This window comes from Euprymna scolopes, chromosome 35, assembly GCF_053919585.1.
Source record: "Euprymna scolopes isolate OS-2025 chromosome 35, ASM5391958v1, whole genome shotgun sequence".
Classification (NCBI taxonomy): Eukaryota; Metazoa; Mollusca; class Cephalopoda; order Sepiida; family Sepiolidae; genus Euprymna; species Euprymna scolopes.
Genome location: NC_136516.1, coordinates 63,285,576 through 63,302,789, shown reverse-complemented (window position 1 = coordinate 63,302,789; position 17,214 = coordinate 63,285,576). Strand labels below are relative to the sequence as shown.

The window sequence follows — 17,214 nt, the reverse complement described above, 5'->3', positions numbered from 1 at the left end:
TTTTTGTTTGTTATTTTTTGAAGGTTTTGAAAATTTAATTAATGTTATAATTTATTTATTTAAATATTGAATTATTTGCTAAAGATGTTGTGAATTGAATGTTTTAAAAGCATTATCTTTATAAAACGTAGTAATACGTTTATAAAAATGTGCTTCAATTTATAATGTGATGCCCAGGCGATACCATAATTAAATGTAACTTTTAAAATTCTATTTAAACAACAGAAAAAAGAATCTTGTTCAATATGGATATGAACAACTAGATTTAACACTGTACTGTATATGTATATATGTATATAATTTACAGATACAAGCAGACTCCTGACATCTTCTGGAACAATGCTAACAGCATTCCTACACCAATCTTTCAAAAAAGAATTTACTTGTGACGCTCAGCACGTGCTTTCAGCTTCTTTGGACGACTTACACGAGGATTGTTTCGAGTGGACTCTTGCTTTAAGTTAAATAATAGTTATCTATTCTACCTGTGCTTTTATCTAATACAGAACGTAAATATAACGAACATTTTAACTAACAAGTCACTTATCTTGATAGATGTTTTACATCTATAGTAATGCATGTTACCTAACTCCGCTAAAGTAATGTACTTTAAATTTTAATCTCTATTAACCCAATTAATAACAAGTATAATTAACACCTTATATAACACATAATAATGTGGTAATATTGGTAATTGCTTTACAAAATTTGTAAATAATAATGAAATGCGTACACATTCATATTTACATATACATATAGATGTATGTACGTTTACCCAGATTAAATTTTGAATTCTCATAATAGTTCCATAATGGTCTTTGACTGCAAATTTACATATAATTCATTTTCATCTCATTTTTTAAAAGTTTATAAGATATTTGTGTTTCAGTTATTGGTTTATTTGGTTGTAAAAATGTCACTTTCACCTCACCATTATCTGGATTTTTGTCAAGTACACATCCTAACCACCAATTCCTCTCATAAAGTGCTGTCACAAATCCGTTAATGTCTTCGAACTCCATATTGTTCAGTTTTGTGATTCGAACTAGTTTTCCTTTCTTTTATGTTGACACTGTTTTTATTTCCATTTCTCTCTGAGAGACAGGAATGAAAGTATGTAATTTTTGTGTACCTATAATCGTGGAGGAATTGCTAAATCTGTTTTCTAAGATGCTTACTTCCTTTGTTCATTCTGCAGTTGAGGAATATAAGAAATGTATTCCAGAAATATTTTTTATTGCATAAAAATACAGCTGCCTTGGTTTATTATAGGGTCACTGCAGGCTAGCTTTTGCTGCTAACCTTTTTATAGTGCCACCTAACCCATCACATGGTCCTTTCCCATGAGAAGTAGCAAAAAAGTGTCACTCTGCATCAATACCAAAATCAGATTTATGGTTGCACAGATTTATAAAGTTTTTAAAAGGTCCCATCAGAGAAATATATAATTTTTTTGTACATTAAAATTTATAATTTCTTTTAATTTTTCTATAACCTTTCTTTGAAACAAATGGACAGCTACTGCATCATGCTTAAGACAATCAGGTATTATAACAAAATTAATATGCTCAAGGTCAATTATATTTCTATAGTAGCAGATGAATGGGTGCAATGTAGCTTGCTCATTATTCCACTGAAATCCTTGAGCTGAATCTTGCAAAATAAATGAATAATTCTCAGAAAAAAATTTGCTATTGCTAAGACTTAAACAAACTTTAAAGAACCTTTTCTATCAGAACAAAATCTTGATTGTGCTTTGGCAATGAAATTATGCTTCTTCAATTTTTGAAGGCCTGCATGGAAAGTTTCAATAAATTCCTCTGTAGATTGTGATAGAGCTTGTAGAATGGTTCTATCAGTTTATAACTACTGTTTGTATACAAAATCATCAATTGAGTTTTTTTTTTTAATTTCTTGCATAACAAAATCATCCATCAGTTTGTTACAAGATGAGCAGTCACCCAAGTAACAATTTTTCGATGCTTCATTGCATGTAACAGCAAGTATGCATTGGTCATAATCTGTCAAATGATGACTTTCTCCATCAGTCAGTTTAGCCAGATGAGATCCTGTAATCAACTTTATATTCTGATGGATTGTGCAAATGCAAACAGTATGAGTCCCAGCACCACCTGCCAGCAGGCATTCTTTTGGCCTAAGCTCGGCGAATTTTGAGAAGCCTATTTTCTCTTGGTGCTTTGATGTGAATAATTTAAATACCTCTTTCAGGTTACAGAGAACAAGATATTTTTGTTCCTGAACCCGTTCCTTATCCTTTAAAACAATCTTGTAATCATTTTTCCCCAGGCATCACTTGACTGACTTCTTCATTTTTGTAAAAGTGCTTCACTTTATTAATTGTATCTTGTGGAAATCTAGTTTTTCATGTATTTGGCAAAGATATGATTACATTCACAAGTTTTTTTGCTTGTCTCGCCATGTACAATGTAGTGCCAAATTCTGTTTGTATTTTGCTTAAACTCCAGCTTTTTGGAAGTACAGTCACAATTTGAATTTTCTGTGATCTTTTTTCACTTGCAGCAAACTTCTCTTTCAACTGAGTAATAATTTCTCTTTCAAAGTTTTGTTGCTCTGCACTTGTTGATTCTTCATGAGAAATGTTTGAAATTATACCGATTCTATCAAATATTGCTCCTGTAACTTTTTCTATTTTTTTTCTTTTTATAATTGGTATGTTTTTCAAGTTTTTGTCGTTTGACAGGTGATTCACCAATAACTGAAAGTGATTCGTTCAGTAACTGTAATTCCGTTTCACTATCACTAAAAATATCCGAACATTCGGTTTCAGCTGGTTGTGGCTGATCTTCATCTTCAACAGCATCAAAAGACTCAACCAATGTAATTTTTTTTTCAACATTTCGTGCAAATCTTCTTACCAGGAATCAATTTAAACAGTCTATTCTTATCAGTATATTCTTGTGATATTTTCCTTAAACCTTTTTTGTATTTCTTCTTATGAATTTTAAAGGGGTTGCAGCATCCTTTTTCAAGACTATTCTTACTGGCTGAATCCATTTGGACAGAACATTTAAAAAAAGAAAGGATAATTATTAAACCTTAGTCCAAAAGTCTGAAAAAAAAAAAAATCTTATGTAAATGCAAGAGAAGTTTGCTGCAAGTGAAAAAATATCACAAAAAATGTCATTTTTAATCATCAAAAACCTAGACACCTCAAAAGCATGTGAACCCAATCTCATCCAGGCTGTGCTATTAAAACAATGCTTTGCTTAGTTTGCTACAGTCCTCTCTAAACTTTACAACAAAGAATTTTCCTTTCCTGACTGCCAAAAGAACTGACCCATTAAATTATCGCCCCACTAGCCTCCTCCCTCTTTTCCCCAAAATATTTGAGTCCATAATCAACCAAGCTCTAGTCCATCACCTCACAGATGCTAAACTTCTGACCAACCAACAATATGGATTTAGACAAGCCCAGTCTCCAGCTGACATCCTAACTGTAATCTCTGAGACATACACTGGATAAAGCAGGGTAGGGTAGGGTGGTAGCCCTAGATATATCTAAGAATTTTGATAGCGTATGGCATTTTGGTCTTCTCAGGAAAATCAGGTCACTGGATGAATACTTAAAATAATCAAATCCTTCTTAAATAAGAGAGGAACCCAGATTGTCGTTGACGGTTGTACATCTAAACGATATGATATAAATGCAGGTCTACATCAGGGGTTGATCCTCGGACCTTTATTATTCCTAATTTGAAAATATTTTTGCCGGCAAAAATGTGTGTGCTTGCACATACAACAATGGCCATCACTTATAACAAAGTCTTACATTATCTAATATCCGGAAAACTACTTATTTACAGAAATTTAAATGTGATATTCGTTTTCAGCACACACGAAAAAAACCCTACTTCCGTATTTACAAAATAGGAGGAAAAAAATTGCTTATGTATTTTTGGTAACATGCTATTTTTCAATAGTTTTTTAAGCTAAATTCATGTTTCATAATATCTTTTTTTATTAAATTCTTAGGTGGAAGCACAGAATAGTTACAAACTACTAGGCACCTCCAAAGTTCACCACAGAATTAACCCCTATATGTAATACGATATAACTTTATTATAAGTTAATATTATAAATATAACTTTTGTAGCATTTAAAAAAAAGGGCATAATAAACAAGCAGTAATTTTTCCTTTTTTTTTCAGCGTACGAAATTAATAAAAATGCGAGACGAAAATTCATGTTTATATAAATAATGCCTTAAAACAATGTCCCATGTAGTAAGCATTCCGAACGTGAAACATATCCTGTTGATAAATCTAGCAAAAATCAACTAATGGTCAGATTTTCCTGAAGTTTTCGATACTTATCCATTTTAGAATGAAATTATATATACAATGAAATTTCCGTAAAATATACAAGGAGAAATATTTTTGGTGCGTGTCCCCCACTATATTTATTTTTTTCAAAATTTTAACAAAATATATTTAAATCGATCGAAATTACTATTTATTATGAAAGATAAGAGTTCCAATATATACAAAATATTTACTTTTTTTACATTTTAAATGCACAAATTTGACAAAAACTTACCTTGAATTTGGAATTAAAAAATTAATATGAATTTAATATTGAAAACCTTGAAAAATATATTCCCAGATAGAATTATAGATCCATCCAAGTACTTTAAAATGATATATGAATGAACTTTGTAGGCCCATAAACAACTTAGATATCGTCTTTTAAAGTTGGTCACTTCTTCATAAAAATTCCCATTTTTGTAAAAGGTCATGGTCATATCTCAGGAACCTTGACCTTTAGATGTTTAACAAGTGCCATTCAATTTCTTTCATGGAGATCTATAAGTGTAGAAAATTTGAAAAAAATCCGTACCCGACATGGTTTGCGTCCCCACCCCACCCCCAAATTTGTCGATTTGACATGGAATGAGCCTGGAATATGTAGATGTGTGTATATGTATGCGTGTGTATGTGTATATATAGAAAGATATGTCTCGTTGTGAATATGTATACATGAGTCTATAAATGCTTAACGTTTTATTCTCCATCAGAGAAATAATTCCTTTTTTCTCTCTCTCTCTCTCTATTACTTTTTTATTAAACCCTCTCTCCCTCCCTAACTTTTAACTTTTTTCTGACACGCGACTCGTGTCAACGAACACATTTGCAAACACCTTTTTTGACATGCAAAAATTAGTTTATAAACAGACCCCCCTCCCCATCCACTAAAACAATCCACCGTTCTGGTAAAATGACAACCCACTTTAATCATTTCAAATTTATAGTGTCTAGAAATCCAGCTTCAGCACTTTTTGAGCAATTTTCAAAAAAGCTTGAAATGCGATTTCTCCATTTTTATCCCTCTTTTTTAGAGAGCTTGCAACTTTTATAGTTTTTTTTTTTCTATGGCGTCAAATAGTTCAGGGTCGCGTGACGAAGTCTCATTGACTGAAACAGATGGTTGTTTGTAGTGACTAAATGTAACTGTTTACCATCAAATAAATAATAGAAGTATATTGCTCTTGTTATCGAGCACTATCTACCAACGTTGTTGTATTCATTAGTCCTTACTCTTGAAGCTCTCAAACCTGAATTCGTTGACTGGGTTCAAAAACAGCCTACAGAAAATGGACTGTGATTGATGAAAGTATAATAGGTTATGAAAAAGAGGGGGTTGTAAAGAGATAGGTTTTTATACTCAAAAATTTTACCCTAAGCAAAATATGATGAAAGTAAAGATAATTTTCACGAAAATATATTTTTTTATATCTTGTTTCCATTCGTAGCCAAGAGTGACCAACAAAATGATGTTTCCTTACAAAGAGAAAATGTCATATATATAATAATATAAATATACAAGAAATAAATGTTACCATAGTCAATAAAAGTTACTTTTATGGTAGAAAAGTTCATTGGTCTATATTTTTAAGTAGTTTGTAAAAAAAAAAATTTTTTTTTTTTAATTCACGAGCCGGTTTTAAAAAAATCAAAATGGCAGCGACTTTGAAATGGAGAGCCCGTTTTCAATTTTTCAAGGGGCACCTGAGCATTCTGTGTTAACAATTTAAGAGAGTTTTGTCAACATAAGGAATATTTATAAACATATTTTAATGTTTTCCGTTATTTTGTGCTTGAGGAATATTCGATTATGACATGTGTAGTTTATATAAAAATTCATTTAAGTAGTTATCGCCTTAAATTTCGTTTTAATTTTGGTTCGCTGAAATTATTTCAAGTAAAGAGCATTAAAAACTATTTAAAAACAAAAAAAACATGAACTGAACTTTTATTGACTATGGTAACATTTATTTCTTGTATATTTATTTTTTCAGGTAGTCGTTTATTGGCTTTTCTGCTAAACACTTTTACTAAATAATATCGACGAAATATCGTAAAAAAATGAAACAAAAACAGTTTTGAAAAATAATGAAGCTTTACTTACTTTAGTAAAATAATCCGAAACAGCAAAATGGGATATTAAAAAAGTAAACACGTAATTACTTTAGTTTTTTAAAGCAAAGAATCAATATGAATATGAATAAGAAGAAAATGGCGCCCTTTTCAAGCAAAATAGCTTCGTTTGTTTTACAGTATTGAACAGTGTAGTTTTGCACCATCGGATTCAGGGTTGTATTATTGTAATGTAAAGAACACGCAGAAAGGGTTGTAATCAACTGAATTCATTCTAGTACACTGACAAAAAAAGCTTAAACAGATATATAAATAAAAATAAAAAGGTTATTAAATGTTTTTAAAAAGACACGTAATCACATGAGCAGGATTTTTTCCTTCTTTTGACACGATAACAAGCAACGTTCTTATTTTTTATTATTTATCTATTTTCGAAAGAGTGCCACGTGCAAGTGGAAAAGGAAAAAAACAAAGTTATGCCAAAATTTGTGTCGAGAATTGTCTAAAGTTCTGACTTTTTTTTTGGCTTTCACTTTAATAAGAACGTGAATTTATGAGGTGAATTTATTTGACACAATATGATTCAACTCAAAAAAATAAATAAATGCTAACGTGAATTAAGATTAAAGTTAAGGGGTTATTGTGGACCCTCACCCCTTTTAAAAAACCTTGTGAAACTTTGTGACATATTTACATTCTATTTACATTCTATGGAGGTCAGGCACGAACGAACATCCAATAATTTTATTATACCATATTTCTTCAAACTGAAACATAATTATCAAAGTATACTTATGCAAATAGATATGAAAAGTCTTTGTTAAAGTTTGTGCCATATTTCCATGGAGTACAGGCGCGAACGCAGACCCCACAATTTTATTATACCATCCCTATTTACATTGAAACAAATTTATCAAAGTATTCTTATGTACATCTATATATCAAAAACCCTTGTAAACGTTTTTTTTTTCATTTTTTATTTCCATACTTTGGGGGCCAAGTGCAAACGCAGACCCCACAATTTTTATGAACAACCGTTCTGCCAGATCAAACATACCCATTCCTGATCCTCGATACATCTTCTATCATTATATGTAATTAGTTTTTTAAAATAGTCAACCATATAGGAGCCTATTCGTGACCACACACACACACACACGTTCAGCTTTATATTATAGATATTAGAATCATATAAAATATAAATAATCTTAATGGACTATGTTCTTTCCAAAAGTAATGTCTCCTATTTTTCAAACAGAAAAATAATTAAGAGGAAGAGTATGGTATCATTAAAAAAGGACTTTTTGATTAAGAATTTATTATTCTACTAGCGGGGGTACCCGATGTTTGCCGGGTGTTTACGCGAAGTAATACCCCTCTTTCAATATTTAAAAACAAAAAAAAAACGATGTTAAACTTCTTAAAAAAAAAAAAATCGGGAAAACAAAAAAAAACAAAAAAAAACAAAAAAACACCGAACAAATGTAAAACTTCTTTAAAAAAGAAATCGGAAAAACAAAAAGCAAAAATAAGGGAAAAAAATGATGAACGTGGTTGGAAAAAGAAAAACAAAGAAACACAGCGAAAAGCGAAAAAGAAAAGAAAATGGCATAAATAACCCTTCGTTTCGGTTAAGTCCATGGTGCATTTCACCCAGTACAATGCATAGAACGAAAAGGAATGTTAAAATTCCATTCCCGTTCTTTTAAGCAACTACAAAATGAAATAAAACAAATATGATGTACTATTTGCTTATTTTATATAAAAAAAAAAATGGAAAGAATCCTTCTTTTTTTTTTTTTTTAAAAGAGTAAAAATGTTGGGAAAATGGAATTAAGCAACGTAAAAGTAAGCGCGGGATAAGAATTGATGTTTGTGGGAATGTCGCTATCAGTTAATTCCGTGGTGCGTTTCACCCAAATAGGAAGCATAGAATGGAAAGGCAAGGTGCAATTCCATTCCAGTTTTTTTAAGCAACTATGAAGTACAGAAAACCAAAACCGGCGTTCATTTGTAAATGACCCTTGTGAACAATCACGCAACGGTGTAAATGGGTGGAGGGGGAAGGAGGAATTAATTAGAGAGAAAAGATGTTACTACTTCCAGTGATTTTAACTGATTTTGGCAGGGAACTCTCAGCAGAAAAAATATAGGAATCTACGATTATCGAGGAAGTGGAGAGGTAATATGCCTATAACACACCTTAGATATTGTGCTGCAGTCTGTGCATATTATATTTGCATGAAATGTCTTGATTTTTAATCCTATTAAGGTCAAAATCAGAGGGGGAAAAAGGAGTTCATTTTATATATATAGGGATGAGGAGAATAAGTCAGTATTATACAAAATATAAAATAAAGACAAAAGCTAACTTAAAAGCATTTAAATTGAAAATGAAGGAATTATATATATTAAGAAATATTAATAGATATATAAAAATATAAAAATTAAAACAGTAAGATTATATATATATAAAGTTAATCTGGTCCGCTGGCCTACTTTCCAGCTGACTATAACAGGGTCATCTTTAAATATAATGTAAACAAGCTCTTGTTAAGCTGACCCCTTAAATAATCAAATTATACCTAACTTTCACCAATAGCGATTACTACACTTTTGTCCCGATGACCACCATGCATTTATTAAGCCTTATCTTCGAGTGGCTCTCTGGCTTTGATAAGTGGTGATTCACTTGTAAAAAATAAATTAAAAAATAACATCTTTATTTTTCTTAATCATAACTTTAATATATTCTATTTCAAGAAAACACTTGGTTATATTTTTGACTTCAAATGTGAAAAAGATGAAGCAATATTTTTGATGTAATGAATATGAGTACATCCGGGTCCTTCTCACAAGAGTGTGATTGGCTGGTTGAACCATGAGTACAGACTGGTGGAGCCATCTGGGGAGAGACGTCGAAAGTTATGCAAGCCTCACGTAAGGAACATGTTTTGACTATGACACGTGTATGGCAATTTACCAGATTGTTATTCAAATTTCAAATTATATATATCCCTTTGTGGGATCATGTCAATTTTTAACTTCATTAATGAACATTATAAAAATAGAGTACATTTGAAAATAGAAACTTACCATTTGATGGATTCTATCCATTCTGAAAGGCAGTGGCGCACTTCAAATGGCAATAAAGAATTTTCATAGTATTTCTGCACTTCCGTTATATAAGGCTCTGGCAGTTGTTGAACTTGCTGCCAAAGGGACATGACTGAAGGGATTTCTTCCTGCCAACAACAAATAATAAACAAATCACTCTTTGGTTTGTAATGCAGTAATCTCAGATGAATTGAGAGATAGATATAGTGATCAATAAAAATTTGAACTTTTACCAAGGAAAAAACTCAATGCTTAGAAAGAACAATTTTTTTAATTTAAACAATTTTAACCTTGTAAAGGTCTGCAATATGTTTATTGATTATATACATACATACATACATACATACATGCATGCATACATACATACATACATACATGCATACATACATACATACATGATGATTGCAACGTCTTGTCAGACGAGAGCCACTCCCTCAGTCACTAAAAGTCCATGTGCCCGAATATGACTTTTTAGCCCTGCCAGCGACTTGCACACCCTCAAGCAGACATGACACTGAAAACGCTCACTGATTTGTATGAGACTAACAGCAGCGGAACCTGTATTATCGTGGGCTTTCATGTGATTAACAAAACCTGCCTTCGACAACAGAGCCCGATCACACACCTTACAGATCCAGAGACCTCCATGGTTGAGCGGCAAGGTTTGGCTCCTACATGCTCTCTTAAGCTTCTCTCGGTCTATTTTGGCTGTTTCATAGTGTTCTGCACCCCTGTATATCAGTGTCCTCCACTGCTTGCGATCATACGCTAGGGACTCCCAACTATCAACAGGAATATGAAAGCTCACCAGACTCTCCTTGATGCTATCACGAAAACGTTTTTTGGGCTTGTGCTGGGGTCTTTTTCCAAGAAAGAGCTCACCATAGAACAATTGTTTTCGGAGACGATAGTCTTCAAACCGGATGAGATTACCCGCTCAACGCAACTGGTTGTTAATAACAATGGTAGCAATACTGGTTATTTTGGCCTTTTTTAAGACATATGTATCAGGGACAAAGTTATACCACTTTAAACCAAGAATGTGTCTAAGGCAGTGCTGATGGAACCTCTCGAGCAATTCTATATGTGTCCGGTACAAGGTCCAAGTTTCAGATGCGTAGAGTAGGGATGGTACTACACATGCTTGATATACTGAAATTTTAGTTGTCAAAGTCAGATCACCGTCAGACCAGACTCTATCTTGTAGCCTTCCAAAAGCATTAGATGCCTTGCTGATTTTCTGTCTTATTTCCGTATTAAGAGTGCCATCATTTGATAAGGCACTCCCAAGGTAGACAAAATTTTTTACGACATTTTATTTACATACATACATACATACATACATACATGAGAAGAATAATGGAAATTGTATTCCAACAAAATAGAGAAATAAAAGGAACACTCCGAGTTATGTGTTCATCAACGTTTTGTCTTTACTTCAAGACTTACTCTGGATGAATGCGATTAAGAAAACAAAAACACAGTACAAATATTTGAAAATGTTTCATGTGCAAAGTGTGATGCTGTTCTATTTCAGAAACGAAAAAAGATGTTGCAAATTCAAAAAAGGAGGGGAGCTTGCGTTAAAGAGAGGGAGATTTTTAATAACGTCATATAGTCATTAATATGTTTTTAAAAGATATGAACGCAGTTAATATTCTTTCTGGAAAGAATGTCTGTTAAAATTCAAATATAGGTGTATAAAAGAAATGAAATGAGTGTGTTTTTGTTATGTAATTTATTGATTGAGATTATATGTATTAATTATTACAGGATGGGTTTTTATGGTGTGAGAAGGTTAGTCTGTGTCTACAATTAAATTATGTTCCTTTAATAAAAGTTTACTTAATAATGGTGCTACATGGTGTTGTTTAATTGTATTTGAATTTGCAATAAGCGCTGATTCAAGAAGTTTCCGGTGTGGTTTGTTTGAAATAAATTTAACTACTTTTGCTTGTTTAAAGTCATTGCAGCATAATCACACCTTTGACTTTAAACAAGCAAAAATAGTTAAATTTATTTCAAATACACCATGCTGGAGACTTTTTGAATCAGTGTTTATCGCAAATTCAAACACAATTAAACAACGTGAAGGTTTCTATAATGTAGCACCATTAATAAGTAAACTTTTATTAAAAGAACATAATATAATTGTAGACACAGGTTAACCTTGTTACACCATAGAAACACCTCCTGTAATAATTAATACATATAATCTCAATCAATAAATTACATAACAAAAACTCATATCTTTTAAAAACATTATGATGTTATTAAAAGTCTACCTCTGTTTAACAACGCAAGCTCCCCTCCTTTTTTGACTTTCCAACATCTTTTTTCGTTCCTGAAATAGAATAACGTCATACTTTGCACATGAAAAGAAATTTCAAATATTTGTACTGGTGTTTTTGTTTTCTTAATCTCATTCATCCAGAGTAAGTCTCAAAATAAAGATGAAACGTTGATGAACACATCCCTCGGTTTATTCCTTTTTATTTCTCTCTCTCTCTCTCTATATATATATATATATATATATATATATATATATATGTATAAAAAGAACTTTGTGTGTATGCGTTCCTTATGGACTGGGAAATGGCTGAGCCGATTTTTTGGAAATTTAACACGAAGGTACTTGATGTGTCTAGCAGTGTTCTTATGTTAGCTTTATATCTGAATGCATCCAATATTGAAAATCGATAATCGAAAAAGTCTAATTAAAGAAGGAAGTCAGATTTTGACCAAAGTTAGCACCTTCATACAACCTAACATCACAAATGCATTTGAGAAGTTTTATCACCATACAAGCAGAAAGGTCCAGCCTTTAAAATAAACTAGATTCTTTTATAAGACAGGGCACATTTGAAATGAATGTTGAATCATCATACTTCACTTTTGTACGTTTAACTTTAATTCAAATGATTATGCAAAAACAATTTCATAAAATCAGCAGTTTCTTTGCTAAGACAGGGACGCATTCGAAATTTCTGTTTATAGCACAATGGAATAATGATACTTGACTTTTGCATTTTAAACTTTAAATGAAGCCATGATTTACAGATGATTTTATAAAACCAATAGTAGATTCTCTGCAGTGCAACTGTGCACTAAGTCACTGCAGGAAGGGATGTGAAACTTCCTCTGGGTACACTGGAGAGGGGGGGGGCTCTCTAAATAAAGAAGGCAATAAATTGATTTCATTAAAAATGGGTGATTTCACCAATTCAGATGACAATAAAAGTATGGGAGAGTGGAATATTTGTTGATCTTGATTCAATCCCGGACCACATCAGATCTCTCTGCTAGTATATATATTATTTTTAAAATATAATTATCCACTGACACGTGTTTCGTCATCTACAACTCATCAGAGTGGCTGAATTTAGCGGGATTTTGAATCTCGTTAGATTCAGCCACTCTGATGAATAATAGACAACGAAACACGTGTCAGTGAATAATTATATTTTAAAAATAATATATATACCACTCCCCATTTAGGGGGTACCAAATTGGTTAAAGGGAAAATTGTTCCCAACTCGCATTTAGGTAAAAATGCACTTTCGTAAATAATTGAATTCATTCAAAACATATTGCTAAAACCAAAACAAACAACATCTATATATATATATATATATATATATATATATATATATATATATATATATATATAGATGTTGTTTGTTTGGGTTTTAGCGATATATATCTAAGGAATTCTATAGAACAATAGACCAAAACTTCCCCCCCGGATAATAAATTAAGCAAAATAATAAATAGAAACTCTGTAAAATTATCTTTCTCAACGTCCAGAAACTTAACTAACACTATAATCAGCTCCAACAATAGAAAAATCAGCAAAATAAGGAACAATAACGAACTAGCAAATGTAATTGCAGAACACCTAGAAATTGTCCGTTGGATAGGAAATGTCTAACCTCGGAAATAGTGTATAAATGCAAGATAAAAACCGACAACACTAAGAAGATATATCTGGGAGCCACGGGAACAGTGTTTAAGGCAGATATAGAAACTACGTAGTATCATTTAAAAAGGAACCTGAGATAGAAACTAATAGGGATGGCGTAAAAGATAGCAGGGGGTGGGTAAAAAATCAGCATTAAAAATAAAAACAAAAAGAGGAACACAACTGCATTAGGTGATTGGATTAGGGAACTTAATAGAAATAATGAAAATTTTGAATTAAAATGGTCAGTAGTGGACAGGGGGAGGAAGTACAGCCCTGGGAAATCTAAAAGGTGCAATCTATGTTTATTGGAAGCCTTCTACATAGTTAATTCTAAAGAGGAAATTTTTAATAAAAAACTAAATGCCATACAGGAATAGATTTCTGCTATCACGCCTTAAATGTAACTGAGGTATAACTTTTTACAACAATAAGGATCATCGGATGCTAAGATTAAATTTTAATGTAGAGTTAAATAGCTAAAATTGTTATAATCTAAATGAAGGATCCAAATCTAACATGCGATTATAGTTTCTATTATTCTAAACCGGGTAAGAAATATAAATAAAGTATAAAGCTCATCTAAAAATGGAATTTTTCTCCATAACGGTGAGCATTTTTGTATTCAGTTGTAGCAGTATTGACGGTGAAATAAGTGATACCCTCTTCAAATCAATAAAACAACTTAACAATTAAACTATTTTTTATTAACAATTAAATTAGCAATTTGGGGGCTGAAAATTAGTTTAATTGATTTTGTCATCTGACATTTTAAGTTGGTAGAATCCATGCTGATTTACTTATTTTTCATACTCTACTCCTTGTTCTAAATGTTTTTACCCATAAATGCAGGAGTAGACATCCTCTCATCGGAGTGAAACACACTTGTAACTATTTGGTGGTTTTGCTGTCAGAATAATAATTAGAGGATATATATACTGTTTAATTTAGATACCCAAAAATACAACACAAGACTTATAAGACATGAGCAGCATAAGTGATTAATAACAGATGTGGGTTAAACCCATGGGTAAAAAACAATTTTTTAAGATTAAAAACATAATTTATTTGCTTAATTTGTTAAATAAGCCATCGTAGCACTTCTGGATCTATCTGATTAAATTAATTATTAAATCATAGACTTCTACCAGTAATCATTGAACCGAAAACATCAAACGGCCTGAATTATCTCCCTTTAGCTGTTACAGGAAATAAAAATCGACCCAATTTCCAACAGAATTAGTAGCAATTGGATTATCTCCCTTCATAACTGTCTTTAGAAACGATATGAAAACATTCAAGTAGAATAACAATAAATTTTAAAACATTAAATAATAATAAATAGATTAGAAAACCTCACTCGAAATGTTGTACAAGGATTTATATATATAATACAGCCTTTTTATTTATTCTCATAATCAATTAAACTTTAAACCTAAAATGGTCTTAAATCTAAGTACTACAATAACGATAATCTGTAAACATTACTTGCCACTAATACGAAACTAAAATCAACCGTAACGTTATTGCAAGGTTGTTACGGCCATAATATAAATATAGAAATAAAAATTAAAGAACTCTTTTTATAAAAAAATTAATTATTGGGAAATAAAGAAACAGTGAGATCTAATTTAGGAACTCAACAAATGGGATATATAAAAAATATTTTTCTGTAAAAACTTCTCATGACTCTGCTCTTTAACAAGGATACGAAAATTAGGCGATATATTAATATTTAAATGGGCTTTCCCGTAACTACAGCAAAGGTAAATGTTTCTCACATGCTTTTCCTATTAAGGGAATTTTTCTTTTTTTTCTTTCTCTTCAAAAATGCTCTATTGTCAAAAGTGTGTTTATTCATAAAGTCTGAAGAAATGTTGGTTTGGGAAAATTTTCAAACGATATAATGCTTGAAATCGTTCGACTGGACATGGAAATAATTGTAACATAAAATGAAATACACTTTTTGTTGCGATCAACACCCTTTTTGGACTCTTGATTTTGCTTTCACAGTATATATACACACACACATACACACACTAGCTGTACCCTGCCACGCATTGTTGTTGTTGGAGGCCTACTCTCATGAACTAGGTTACTTGAAACAACCATCTGGGAAAGTGCCTCCCCCTAGGGTAACTGCCTTAGGGTTATTCCTTGATAAAGATGGGTTAATTAGAACCAGAGGACGGATACAGAATTCTGATATTCTGCCCTTTGAGGTCAAGTTTCCCCTTTTGCTGGGAAAAAAATCACTATTTAACAAAACTGGCAATTAAGGAAGCTCATCTTAACTATTGCCACATGGGGGTTAATTCAATCCTCAGTAAGTTAAGTGTCTGTTGTTTGGATCCCTCAGGGAAGACAAGCCGTAAAAGCCTTTGTGCGTACTTGCATTGTATGTAAAAAAAATAAATGCTATGCCTTATAAGGCACGTGCAGGGTCACTATTACCTGCTCATAGGGTGAACTTTGTTCGCCTATTTAAACAAGTAGGTGTGGATTTCACCGGTCAATTTCCCATAAAATTTAAAGGGGTGGAAGTGTAAATGTACATATTACTATTTACATGCATGAGTTTACATGCAATTCACTTAGAATTACTGCCTGACATGAGCACCCACTTTCATGCTGCCCTTTGTTAGGTATACTAATTTATTTGATATCCCTATGCATGTATATTCCAATAACGCAAAATCTTTTGTTGCATCCGGAATATTGCTATCAAACGTGCTCGAATCGGACGAGTTGAAAGAACCATTTAAATCCATACACATTGTCCATCGAACAATTCCCCTTTAATCTGCCTGGCAAGGGGAAGCCTGGAAGAGACTAATTAAAACTGTCAAGCAATGTTTGAGGAAACGATTGGGCAGAAGAAAGTTGGATTATCTTGAATTTCTGACTACACCTTCTGATGTGCAAAAGGCAATAAATGACAGACCCCTCATTTATATTGCTCCTGCCCACAGAAGCTTTACTATTTTAACTCCAAATCATTTTCTTTAAACAGGATATCAACCTTGTTTGCTTATTACTAATTATGATGTTGAATTATGTCCTGATACCCCAAATAGGACTGCCTTGTTACATTCTCTCGAAATGAGGAATAAATTTGTTGAAAAATTCAATCATATCTGGCATAATGATTACCTCTTGTCATTAAGAGAAGTGAATGCCAAAATTGGAAGCAATTGTGCCCCTAAGTTATCTGTTGGAGAGATAGTACTTATTAAGTCTCCCAACAAAACCAGAAAATTTTGGAATCTTGGTAAAATAATTAATTACTGGAAGTGACAATAATGTTCGTTCCGCAGTCGTTCTTAAAGACAAGTGCAAACAGGTCCATTCCTTAAAAAATCTTGTGCCCTTGGAAATTAAGGGTAATGATGATATTGTATCGACTGATTTTATAGAAGAAGGAGGTCCCTTTTTCCGTCCAACCTGTTCAGTTCCTAGTAACCCATGGTGTGCTGCGATTCCTGTGACAGCTGGTACCATTTAAGCTGCGTAGGAGTTAAGCAGTAAGATACCTTAGGGGAGTGGTTTTGTTCTAATTGTAAGGATGAAGCTCCTCAGGTCATTCTACATAGTGAAAATTAGCTAATGTCTGGATGCATGAAAATTATTGAAATTTAAACTGGAAATTGACAATAGACAGTGGCACACATATATATTAATATTAAGAAGTTTTTAACTGAATTAAAGTTATAATTATTGA

The 17,214-nt window shown here is 32.1% G+C and overlaps 1 protein-coding gene across 14 annotated transcripts in view; it reads right to left on the bottom strand.

The window, feature by feature from the left end:
* LOC145259886 (signal transducer and activator of transcription 5B-like) overlaps window positions 1-17,214 on the bottom strand; it is a 347,875-nt gene that overhangs the window by 151,292 nt on the left and 179,369 nt on the right. For all 14 annotated transcript variants that reach the window (XM_080117775.1, XM_080117776.1, XM_080117774.1 and 11 more), the window contains one exon: window positions 9,512-9,660. In XM_080117775.1, coding sequence (XP_079973901.1) covers window positions 9,512-9,642 — 131 coding nt within the window. In that variant the 5' untranslated portion in view covers window positions 9,643-9,660. The remainder of the gene's footprint in view (window positions 1-9,511; window positions 9,661-17,214) is intronic.